At 42.3% G+C, this 12,371-nt stretch overlaps 2 protein-coding genes across 2 annotated transcripts; both read left to right on the forward strand.

Annotated features, from left to right (window-relative positions):
• The first annotated feature begins 1,391 nt into the window (after positions 1–1,391).
• LOC127785743 (uncharacterized) lies at positions 1,392–5,535 on the forward strand. The gene is made up of 3 exons (XM_052313146.1): positions 1,392–2,050; positions 3,505–3,692; positions 4,766–5,535. Exons 1-3 carry the CDS (start codon positions 1,483–1,485, stop codon positions 5,207–5,209), a joined length of 1,200 nt encoding a protein of 399 aa, XP_052169106.1. The 5' UTR covers positions 1,392–1,482; the 3' UTR covers positions 5,210–5,535.
• Positions 5,536–6,206: 671 nt separating this feature from the next.
• On the forward strand, positions 6,207–8,999 carry LOC127754116 (uncharacterized). The gene is made up of 2 exons (XM_052279618.1): positions 6,207–6,506; positions 8,502–8,999. The coding sequence occupies exons 1-2, from the start codon at positions 6,207–6,209 to the stop codon at positions 8,997–8,999; spliced, it is 798 nt and encodes a 265-aa protein (XP_052135578.1).
• The last annotated feature ends 3,372 nt before the right edge of the window (positions 9,000–12,371 follow it).

The raw sequence follows: 12,371 nt of genomic DNA on the forward strand, positions 1-12,371 counted from the left end.
AAGTTACAACAAATCTTTCTCGTTTTTGCTTCATCATAATTCATTCAAATAGTACATAAATGCTATGAGAACTGAGAAATATCCATGCACTCTTTTCATCAAAAATCGTAATTCAGTTCCCTAATAGGGAAAATAATGCTTTATTAGTACACTAAAATCATAATCTACTCCCATTTGTTCAAAGTTTGTTACATTTTAGGACGGAGATAGTACTTTACTTCATTCAAATAATAACACTAGTTCAATTCCCAAGTATAAATGGGTAAGACAGATAATACTTTGTCACACACACACACACACACACATATATATATATATATATATATATATATATATATATATATATATTTGCACACAATTTATATCAAAAATCAAATGGCCACAATTGCCCTGCTTCTGACAAATACAATAATACTAGGTTTCTTAGCAATTAAAGAATACTATTTTTCTTTAGCGTTTCTATAAAACTAAAAAAAAAAATACAAACGTCGTGAAGAAAGTACAAGTTTCAGAATTAAATTTTCGTATAATCAGTATTCAGTAGGCTCCAGTACATCAATCAGCCCCTTGTTACCACCACCATTTACATTAGATATTTAGAGACTGTGTAAGGGAGCGTTGCAGCATAGAATGCAGATCAGTACAACTGTAGAAGGCAACCACTCTGTCTACGAATGAGTTGAAATGCATGGAGCAGAAAAAGGGTTGGATCTTGGATGGGAATGGGATCAACAAGACCAAGCTAGTTTACAGCTCGCAGCATCCAGCTGAGGTACGATCCTTGTGTCCTGATAATACGACTCCTCGTGCCATCCCAGGACCTCCTCGTCGTCGTCAATGGCAAGAGGGCCGGAACGACGGGGATGTACGCGACTACGCGGCCGCAGACGCGCCCGGTGTGCGGCCGTGCGGCAAGCCGGCAAGTCGGTGGTGAGAGCAAGGTGTTGCATCGGCTGTGGCGGAGAGACAGCGGCCGGCGTCAAGAAGAGGCAAATGCACCTGTGAAGCTTCTGGCGCGGGAGAGCAGAGGAGGGGCGGCGGCGGTAGGAGAGTAGGAGAGACTAGAGAGGAGACTGCGGCGACCGGCCGGCCCGTGCTCTGATGGACCGTTCGGGCTAGATCCAACGGTAGAAATCGCTCCAGCCTCCAGTCCCACCACGGATGGTAACAGTTTTGCATAAAGCCCCCTTCTGATCTACGATCGCGCTACCACTGGAACACTGGAAGTGGACCTATTTGTTTTCATAAAACCCCCTATTTTGCCCTAAGTTGTGCATAACCCCCCCCCCCCCCCCCACCTGTTTTGGACCGCTACAGTATTTCGCTACCAATGAGTACAGTACAGAATTGGGCTATTTCAAAAAGATCCCTGGTAGTGATATTTTATGCGATGTGTATCCTTCCCGAGCACGCACACTCGCCGCCGCACCCCACTTCCCCAACACGCCGCCGCCGCCGCCGCCGCCGCCCGAGCTCGCCGCGATGTCATGGCTCGCGCGCTCAATCGCGGGTACCCTCTCTTCTTCCCACTCTGATGAAGATGGCGATGACCTCGAGGCGAGCAGCGGCGACGACCATAGGGACGAGCAGCCGGACACCCCGAGCGGCGGCGGCGGCGGAGTCAAGGGCGACTTGTCGGAGCTGACCGACTCCCTCACCCGCGGCCTCTGGGGCGTCGCTTCCTTCCTCGCTCCGCCGCCTGCGCCCGCCGCCGAAGCCGCGGAGACGGCTACGGGGGCGGTGGGGGAGGGGGAGGGGGAGGATGGGGCTCGGTCGCCGCGGATCGCCGGGATCCGGAGCGACCTGGCGGAGATCGGGGGCAGGGTGAGGAGCGGAATCTCGTTGCTCTCGAACGCCAACGCCGTGGCGGAGATCTCCAAGATCGCCTCGTCGCTCCTGCCGTTCGGGCCCGGAGAGGACGACGACGACGACGACGATGCCGAGGCTGTGGGCGTGACCGAGGAGGTGGTGGAGTTCGTGAGGCACATCTCGACCCATCCCGAGACGTGGCTCGACTTCCCCTTGTTTGTCAACGACCGGCACGCGGATGGTAAGAGGCAGTAGTATGAAACTTCTCTTCCTGGATCTCTTCAGCGTTTGTAGTGCTTTGGTTTGCTTGCATAGAATGCTGGATTGGTTATTTTGGTCTATTATACATTCATTTAGGAGACCATTGGTTCCAGTTGCTTCAGTGCTTAGGCTTCTTGCTCTGTTCGCTCTGATACTAAGATTGTGGGATCTTCTGTCATAATTTTAGCAGCTTGGCTCCAGTCATGTTTATTTACTAAGGTTTAATGTGGGAAGGGTAGTTACTTACAATTAAGAGTGGCACTCAATTCTTAAGATCATGTTATTTTGAAATTGAGTTCATTTGTTTACATGTATGAAGGTTTGCCAGGAAATTGTAATTCATGTTAATAGAAACTTTTATTACTTCATGTGGTTGCATTTGCTGATGTTAGTTAGACAGAGTAGGTACATGAACTGAGGTGGGTTAATCGTTTGTTTTACTCTAGTATCGCTAGGGCTGTAGTTCAAAATTTCACATTTGGATTGTATTAATTCAAAGGGATAATTAGTAAATAGAAAGTTCGTTTGCCAAAATGAAAAAAAGAGAGTAGGAATGGCTTGTAATTAAGGAAGGTTTAAAAGTATCGAACACAAACCTTAATGTCGCATTCCAGTAATCTTGCTTTTTGTAAAAATGTCTAATGAGACTTAGATCACTTGACATGTAAGAACTGTATGAAACCATCATTTCTGCTGATACATCAGTATTAACTATGCATTTATCAGAGGCTGTATGCTATAATCGACTTCACCGGAGACATTGAGAAACAATAAATTAAACGAGGGACAAACTATTACACAAACTTGTAACACACATACAACACTGCAATCTGATGAATCACCTAACCAACAAGGCAACATCAGAATAGGGGTTTTGTCACAAATTAATTCAACTGTCGAATCATCACTTTAACCTTTAGTGTTACTATTTCGGTCAAATAGCTCCAAGACTTGAATGCTCCCTACACTTTGTGGAAGTCTAGCTATATCCAAGGATTCAACGTCGCTAATGATGTGATTACATGTGCAAAATCTAATGGGATCAAAGTATATTTCATCCAACAAATTTATTATACATTAGCTTTTTTACATGGGTTTAATATATCAATTTCTAATGTTCTGTTATTTATAGCATGATCACTACTTGCCCCTGTCTCTCAGAAATGCTGACCATGGTTTCCTATTTTTATTTGCTTTTATACCTTTTGGTTCTAACTTGCCATAGTACTAGGTAACAACTGTGTTCTGGAAATTGGAATGGCTAGAACTCGTTAACCTGTTACATATGCATATGGCCATCTTCAATATGTAGGGAATTACTGTTAAATGGAGGCCATGCATGTATATTGTTCCATCATGTCAGTCATGCCTTACTTGTCGTGCCTGACTGGTTTCCTCAATTCCTTTGCTTACTGCAATGCTTCTTGCGTACAGATTTTGAACTGTCAGACACACAATATGGACATGCATTGGCTATAGAGCGTGTTGTTCCAAGCTTGTCATATCTTAGGACCGAGCTTTGCTCTACCAATATGAGTGAAGCATGCTTTTGGAAGATCTATTTTGTGCTTCTTCACTCAAAACTCAGCAAGCAAGATGCTGAACTTCTTTCAACGCCACAGGTATATTCCCTGCTCTTCAGCATATTCTGTCTTTATGGCAAACATTCTTAAGTAATTACGGATTATCATGTCAACTTGTTACAATGCATGCTTTCCTACACATAGCCCCATAACCTTTTTTTTTTAACAAACCATCTATGCATATATATTACCAAATGGTATATCTTGTTTCCAAGTTACAAACTATGATAAGTCAGGTGTGTAAGGAGAATGTAACTATGTATGAACTTAAGAATGTAAGCTACCGAAGCCCAAAAGTTGCATTAGATTGTGGCTGCCAGTGTGGGAGCATAAACATAGAGGATTACTTTTATGCTTGTGTAAGCGTACAATCAATATTTGGGCTCCACTTCTCATTATAGCATCAAAATTGGGCATTCTTCACTTCTCATTGTAGCATCAAGAATTTGTTGCAAGTTCCAACCGACAAAACAAAGCTAAACTACAGGCATATATTTAGTTAATTATCATGTTGAATATATCCAGTCTTGTCAATTCTTTTGGTGGAAACACTTGGCAGTGCTGAAAAATCATAGCCTTCCAAAGGGAAATATCAGTGACGTTGTAGAACTCTAAACCAGTATCCAGAACAGCAGGAGGATATGCTTGAGACCTTCGTATTTGTGATTTTGAACTGATTTTATATTATATGTTCGGAATTATGCATCTAAGCATGTAGATCTGCATTCCCAATTTAATTATGTATGCTATCAGCACATGTGAAGGCTGTGTAACGTTTGATTACTAATCATATAGTCCATGTATGCATGCCCCTATAGCTCACGTTGAGAACATGTAACAGATGTATAGATTGTCGATCATACTGTATATTTTGTTGTTAAATTACTATCAGTATATATGCAGTAGCAATTTTCTTGTAATTAGTACCCTATCTCGCACCCCCCCCCCCCCCCCCAAAAAATTTTTTTTTCCCAGGATTTGATTTTTTTTGTGGGATACAGGGAGTACATTGTAACAGAAAATCCTTATTGCATTGTTTTTACTCCACTAGAAGGTCCATTGCGCATACACTTTTGCTGCATTTCACCTTCTTTATCTTTTATTTCATTCAGATCCTAAAAGCAAGAGAAGTATTATTGCAAAGTTCACCGACAAAGAAAAGGCTGGGACCTGATGATGGTTCATCACAAAACTGGAATGTTGCATCTACCAAAGGTGACAACAGTGGAATGTCTGAAGCACCTTCATTGGAAGAAGCAACTTCTGTACCGATGAATGTGGTTGAGGCTGACAAGCATCCGATTTCAGTCGCTGAGGTGGAAATAATAGACAAGTCCGTGGTTGAAGAAGAGCTGGTGGTGAAAAATGAGACCAAGAGTATACCTTCTGACTCTGAGAAGGCTAATCTGCATATCACCTCGGACGATGATGATAAAGAGGTGGAGGACTGGCTGAAGGATGTGGCTCCTGTGTCCAGCAAAACAGGCAACGTCAATTCAGCAGGGCAGGAGGAAGACATATCCTTCAGTGATCTGGAGGATGAAGAGGATGATTGAGAGACGGCTAGCTTAAGCAGCGCAGCCAGTACTAGTTCCCTCGGTTCAATGTCGCAAACACAAGACAACGGCTAGCTTCATGAAGAACATCAACTGTTACTGAATGATCGAAACTCTGCAGCTACAGCAAAGGGAACCGTGTTGTTGCTGAGTGACGGATTCATCCTAATTGCATGTTGATGTAATGATGTATTTATGTTCGCTCTCTTTTTGTACATAGATATATACACTATGTCACCTGCGTGTGCACTGTATATCCACGATAGCGTGCAGCACTCATACTTGCTGGATTCTGAATGCAAGATATCCTCTCATTTGCTGTCAAATGTCTTAGAATATCTTATGACGCATTTAAGCTGGCACTACGCAAAACTCGACACACTTCCCCTCTTACTCTAGTGCTATACGAAATTCGAAGCTGACATACTTATCTACACGGTATTCCCTCGTCTCTAATGATAACATTCGTGATTTATATGTCGTCGTCATCAGCAGTTTCCAATGTCGACATACATCTGCACCCCCAAAACAGTCTCTGTACCGCTAACTCCAGCAGAGCGGACCATAAACCGCTCGACGCCTCGACGGAGCGGAGCGGAGGCGGACGACACCACGCCAACGGCTCACGTTTCTCGCTCTCGCTGCCTCGACATGCAATGCAAACGCGCGTGCCGCGCGGCTATCAACCGCCGAAACGCCTAACGCCGGCGCCGACCCTCCCCGTCCCCTCCCCTACCTGGCCCCTGCAGGGTGTGGTCCCCACTCCGCGCCTTGCTTCTGCTGCGGGCTCCACCTGTCAGCCATCCCCAGGCTGCTTCTGCTGCGGGCGTCGCGTGTGCTGCGTGACGACAAGCGCCATCTCTCCTCGCCTGATTACAAAAGCACACGCGCTCCGCGTTCGCGTTGCCTCGATCGCGCTTCCACCATTCGGCCGCATCAGTTTCTGGTCACCACGCTCTCGCTCGCTAGCTTCGTCGGAGAGACCGAGAGATCGATCATGGAGGCGGAGGCGGAGACGACGGTGGCCGTGACGACGGGCGGCGAGGGGAAGATCGTGAGGGGGAGGAAGCTGCTGAGCCACGGCAAGGTGTTCGTGGGAGGGGTGCCGCTGGGGACGAGCGAGTCCGAGCTCCGCGCCCACTTCTCGCGGTTCGGCACGGTGGCCTTCGTCGGCGCGCCCAAGAACAAGCAGACGGGCGCCGCGCGCGGCTTCGCGTTCGTGCAGTTCGTCAACCCCGACGACGCCGCCGCCGCCATCGCCGCGGGGCCCGACCGCAACGTCATCCGCGGCACCACGGTATACACACGCACACCCCAGGCCAGATCCGGTCCTGATCGATCTCATGCATCAATCACACACGCTATCTTCTCATCTCTTCGATCTCCGTCGGGTGATCTCACTCGATCTGTCCTTGATTTACATGTTCTCGTCCTCTTGCATCATGCATGCTTTGCTTCCGCGGCCCGGGTGCAAGTGAAAGAGCGTGGGATCATCGATTTTTTGCTTTGCTGCGACGAGGTTGGCTTCTTGCGTTGTTGCATGGTGGGCTTAGCTCGTAGCATCGTGTTGCTCGGCGGCGCGGTGGGTTAGTTTCTGTTCAGTACTCGTCGTCGACCTGTGACCAGTTGACCGCAGTATTAGTTAACTCTTAAGTCTTAACTAAGTGATGGTTAGAGCTTGATTAGAAATGGTATGCTTTTGGTGATATGTTAATTCTGTCTATATGCGTCCTTGGTATCATAAATTTACGTGTAGCTGGCGAATTACAGCTGACCTGTGTTTGAATCATAATTTAGATGTAATTATTATAGATTAGTGGTAAGAGTATGATTCGTTCTGCTCATATACAATTGATTGTATTTAAGGCATTGTAAAGTTATTTTTAGCTCTGACGAAAACTTTAGTTCTTACTGTTAATTTCTCTCTTTGTGACTTACTTTGCTAATGTGGTTCGTCGTCCACAGGAGTAAAAGGTGTCCCTTATTATTAGCTAACTGGGATTGTTTGATTTTCACGTGTTGTGCCCAAGTGTTACGAATGAATTACATTATACTTTTATATTAAACTAGCATGGTGGCCCACAGAAATTGCGCTGCGAGCATCCTTATATTTTCTCTTATATAATAGCATATATTTTTTCTTATTTTATTCTTAAAATATATTAAAATAATAACATAATTTTAATTTTGTACTAACTTTACCAAACTACCAATGTATAATATTTATATTGTATTGTATATACATGATAGTTATTAATTATTTAGTATCGGAGTTTGGTTATTTCTAAATTGTATTTCTATATGGAGTTTAGATTCATCTTCCAATATTCTTTATTTTTTAATTCTAAATTTCTATTACTTATAAAATTTATTCCTATATTTCTCATTTTAAAATTTAGAATTTCAGTTATTTCTAAATTATACTCATGTGTGGACTCTAAACTCCTCTTTCAATATTTCTTTTTTTAATTAGGAATTTTCTTTATTTGTAAATTGTATTTTTATATGAACTCTAGGCTTTTATCCCAATATTTCTTATTTTTCAATTATGAATTTTCATTATTTCTAATTGTATTTCTATGTGGACTCTAAACTCATCTTTCAATATTCTTTATTTTTTTATTTTTGATTTTCAGCTACTTCTAAATTATATTCCTATATGGACTTTGTACTGTTCTTCCAGTATATATTTTATAATTTCAAATCTTAGTTATTTGTAAATTGTATTTCTATATGGACTCTAAACTCTACTTTTAATTTTATTATTTTTATTTCAAATTTTAATTAATTCTAAATTCCTATATGGACTTTATACTCTTCTTCTAATATTCCTTACTTTCTTATTCCGAATTTCAATTATTTCTTTCTTGTAATCCTATATGAACTCTATACTCTTCGTCTAATATTCTTTATTTTTTCATTCCGAATTTCAGTTATTTCCAAATTGTATTTCCATATTGACTCTATACTCTTCTTTCAATATTCGTTTTTATTTTGAATTTCAATTATTACTAAATTTTATTTCTATATTGACTCTATACACCACAAATGGACCTTTAATTTGATATGTAGCTAGCCTGCTTGCGTGTAGTTGTAGTTTACGATCGATTTGCCACTCACACGGATTCACTTCATGTAGGACCATCAGGCCTCGCGCGCGCGCGTGTGGGTGCGCGCGGGTGTGTTTGTGTGTGTGACAATATATCTTTCATACTTACTAATTATATTCGAACACATGAGCTGTTCTCTAGTACATACAATGTTGATCAACTCTACTGGTTTTTTTCCCCAGATGGATGTCAAGTTAGCCCAACCAAAGCCATCAGCCGGCGGCCCACAACTCAGTCCAGTTGACCAGAAGAGGAAGATTTTCGTTGGCGGCTTGCCGGTGTCCGCCACCGAAAAGAAGCTCAAAGAATACTTCAACACATTCGGCGAGGTCAATCGGGCAATCGTGGTCACCGACCTTAACATGAAGATGCCCAGGGGGTTCGGCTTCATCCAGTTCGCATCGGAGGAGTCCACAGCGAGGGCGCTCAAGAAGGACAGACACTTCCTCTGTGGCCAGTGGGTGGAGGTGAGCCTTGCAATGCCCAAGCAGCAGAATGCAGCTTCTGGCACTAGCAAATTGTCAGTTCAGGCTCGCCCGTTTTATCCGACGACATCATCAAACTTCGCAACCGCCGCTAATTATCCTGACGTCGTTAATATTGTCCCTGTGGTGACACCTATGAACTGCGTCGTCAGCAATGCTTTTAACCTCATATCGGCTTTGAGGTACCCGGGATGATACTTAGTGATGGTGTGAGCAATTCTGTCGGCGCTAATTACTCCTACCAGAACCCCTACCTGGGAGGTGGTGGTGTTCAGCCTCAAGGCTCGGCGGTGTATCTTCAAGCAGCACATTATTATAGTGGTGTGATGATGTGAAGCTCAGAAGCTGTTCCAATCTATGCCTAATTATCAAGTCATAGTGTCACACAATATATGTGGTTTATTTACTTCATTTAATTTTCTTCAATCTTGCTTGTTCGTTTAAAGAACTCATGGTATTTAGTTTCAACTATTTGCTCCGGCGAAGTTCGATGTACTCACTTCCCTGAATTTTTCGATGTGTGTAATAGTGAGCTAGGTAGGGAAGAATTATGATTTCTTAACTAACTATCTAAATGGGTAGATATATATAATCTCTATACACAGACTTTCAAGTTAAGTTTTTAATAGTATTGGGTGTCAAGTGTTTTCCCAAGGTTTATGCACCTTTGTTTCTTAAACATCATGTCCAGCTCATTTTTGTAAGAACATAATTTTGAAAACATGCATATGCTTTTTATTTATGTCATTCTTAAGTACTCATTTTCAGATCTTTTACATATGCATATGTTTAGTATTCGGTACTTAAGAGTGATTTATGGTCCTTGATAGAGGTAAGATACATGTTCACTTCAGCAAACATAAAAAGTGGACATTTTATGTTGTCTATGGACTATATGCATGGTAATTGATTGTATTTATACAAGGTTTCTAAATAAGCAAGAACAATGCATGCATACCATAGTGAAATGCAGATCAACGTGTGTGCTAAATTAATAAGTCCAGATAGATTAACGTGTTCAATTAATATTCAGATTAGTACATATATATCTCCATTAATATTCCTGCTGTTGCTACATAAAAAAAATATAAATTGACTACATATGGATAAATATATTGTTCTAAAGCATTGTTCACAATTTTATTTTAACTTTTTTTATGTAATGGAAGTAATTAACTTCTCGCTACAGCAGATTAAACTATGTATATGTGCATGGATCACATTGCCATTCACAAGTTTTTACCAATTAAGATATATGTTATGCGCTACCAATGCCCATTTATCTACTAGTCAACTGTGTGTCATCACATTAAATTCCAGAGATTACTGTTATTGGTCAAAATTGACAAATATATATAGTCAAATGAGACGCTTTCGTGCCTTTTTAATTTATGATCACTCGTTAACATTTCGTTATAGTTGATTAACAAAAACAATGCGATTGACTATATTCTTTTGTTGAGCAGATAACAAAATTCTCTGATCGATGATTGTGGGAATGTGGGTTCACTCTTCAATTCTCTCTATTATTGATTGGCTGTGAAGACTGTTCTTCCAAGCGATTGATACGGTCATCTGGCTAGCTGTTTGAAGACTAGCTAAGTTGATCATATTGTTGAATGAAGCCAAAATATTTTCCCTTTTCGTTAATTACATCATCATCATCATCATTTATCTAGAATTCCTGATTATGTTGGCTACTCGTGCTTCATGCATGGTCTAGGATCATAAGAAACTTTTTTCTTTTTCTGAAGAAAAGAACCTGCTAATATGTTAATCTGGTGTTGTCTGGCGTGTATATGCAGCCGGATATATATACTTGTACATGCAGGAACTGTCAACATGGGTTAATCAGCGGTAACATTTGCATTTCTCATGACACATTTTGAAGCCTTTTCTTCTTGAGCTATCGTTATGGTTACCCAGGAGGCAGCCAGCTAGCAGGTATTGCTTCTGAAGAAATAATGATGATACATGATCCATATTGCATCTAATTACTAGTTATAACTACCATTGCTATATCCTGGTCCTGACGTATCTGCAGGTGACGAACTGACAATGCACCATCAGGCATCGATCAGATCGATGCTTGATGAACACCAGCAAGTTTAATTATATCGGTAGCTCCTTTAATTTGATTTAATTCTATGCACTATATCATCGGCGTGTATACTGTATAACCACGATAGCGTGCAACACTCATACGTACTACTGATTCTGAATGTAAGATATCTCCCCATTTGCTGTAAATGTCTTAGAATATCTTATGACGACTTAGAGCCGGCACAGCGCGAAACTCGACACACTCCCCCTCCACTCTAGAGCTACAAAATTTGAAGCTGATATACTCAATTATCCACAGTTCCACACGGTATTCCCTTCGTCGCCTCTATCGATAGTAACATTCATGATTTATATATCAGCAGCAGCAGCAACAGTTATAAATATTCAATGATACTAATATTCTTGATTTATATGTCGACATCTGCACCCCAAAACAGTCTCTATACCGCTAACTCCAGCAGAGTGTTGACGCTTTTTCGTGGCCAACACAAGATCACCTAACGATTTGCGGTGTAAACAATAGAGTCGTGAAAATCGATAGATCAAAATCGGCTAGTGAAACCGATTTCGAGATTAATTCACTTTCACGGAATCACACGACTAATTTACAAGCAAATTAGCAAAGATGATAAATATCGTATTTACGTGACAACGAACAACTAGTTTCCGAGCAAATTAATAAAGGATAACCTCCTCGCTTTCGTGGAGAAGCACGGCCGTTTTTCAGCGCAAAACGGCAAAGATTAACCAAATTTTAGGGTTGCCAGAACTCAGCCATGAAAACAAAATAGAAAATAACAAGAATGCAAAGAAGAGGAAAATAGTAGATTGAAATTGTTCGCTGTTCTCTTGCCGACGTCTGGGATGCAAATTTATAGGCGGCGCACACCGCATCAAAAGTCTCTCTTCATGGGCTCATCCTTCCTTCCTATCCAAATCGGCACTGCGCGCATGCAATCAGGCCGTTGATCTTGCATAATCTTCTCAACGCATCCATCTCCATTCACCGTTGTAGTCTCATCCGGATTTCCTAATCATTCGGCTGCACCTGCATGATCCGTATACATATATATCTCCAAATCATGTGAAATTCAACAGCCACCCAACAAACTACTCACATATTTAACCGGCTCTTAGGCTAAACATTCCATAAATAATGAAAGCTAAACTAAATAATTTGGCCTACCAAGATTAAATAAATAGAAGCCAAATTACACCACAAACACAGAGCTGACCATAAACCGCTCGACAGAGCGGAGCGGAGGCGGACGACTCCACACTTCCACACCACCACCCCACGAACGGCTCACGTTTCTCGCTCTCGCTGCCTTGACATGCAATGCAAACGCGCGGCTATCAACCGCCGAAACGCCTAACGCCGGCGCTGAGCCGCTGACCCTCCTCCCTCCCCTCCCCTAGCTACCTGGTCCTGAGGGTGTGGTCCCCACTCCGCGTCTTGCTTTCCCCGTGAGGCGGAGACGCCGGCCCCACCTGTCAGTCATC

The sequence above is a fragment of the Oryza glaberrima genome, chromosome 1 (assembly GCF_000147395.1).
Source record: "Oryza glaberrima chromosome 1, OglaRS2, whole genome shotgun sequence".
NCBI lineage: Eukaryota > Viridiplantae > Streptophyta > Magnoliopsida > Poales > Poaceae > Oryza > Oryza glaberrima.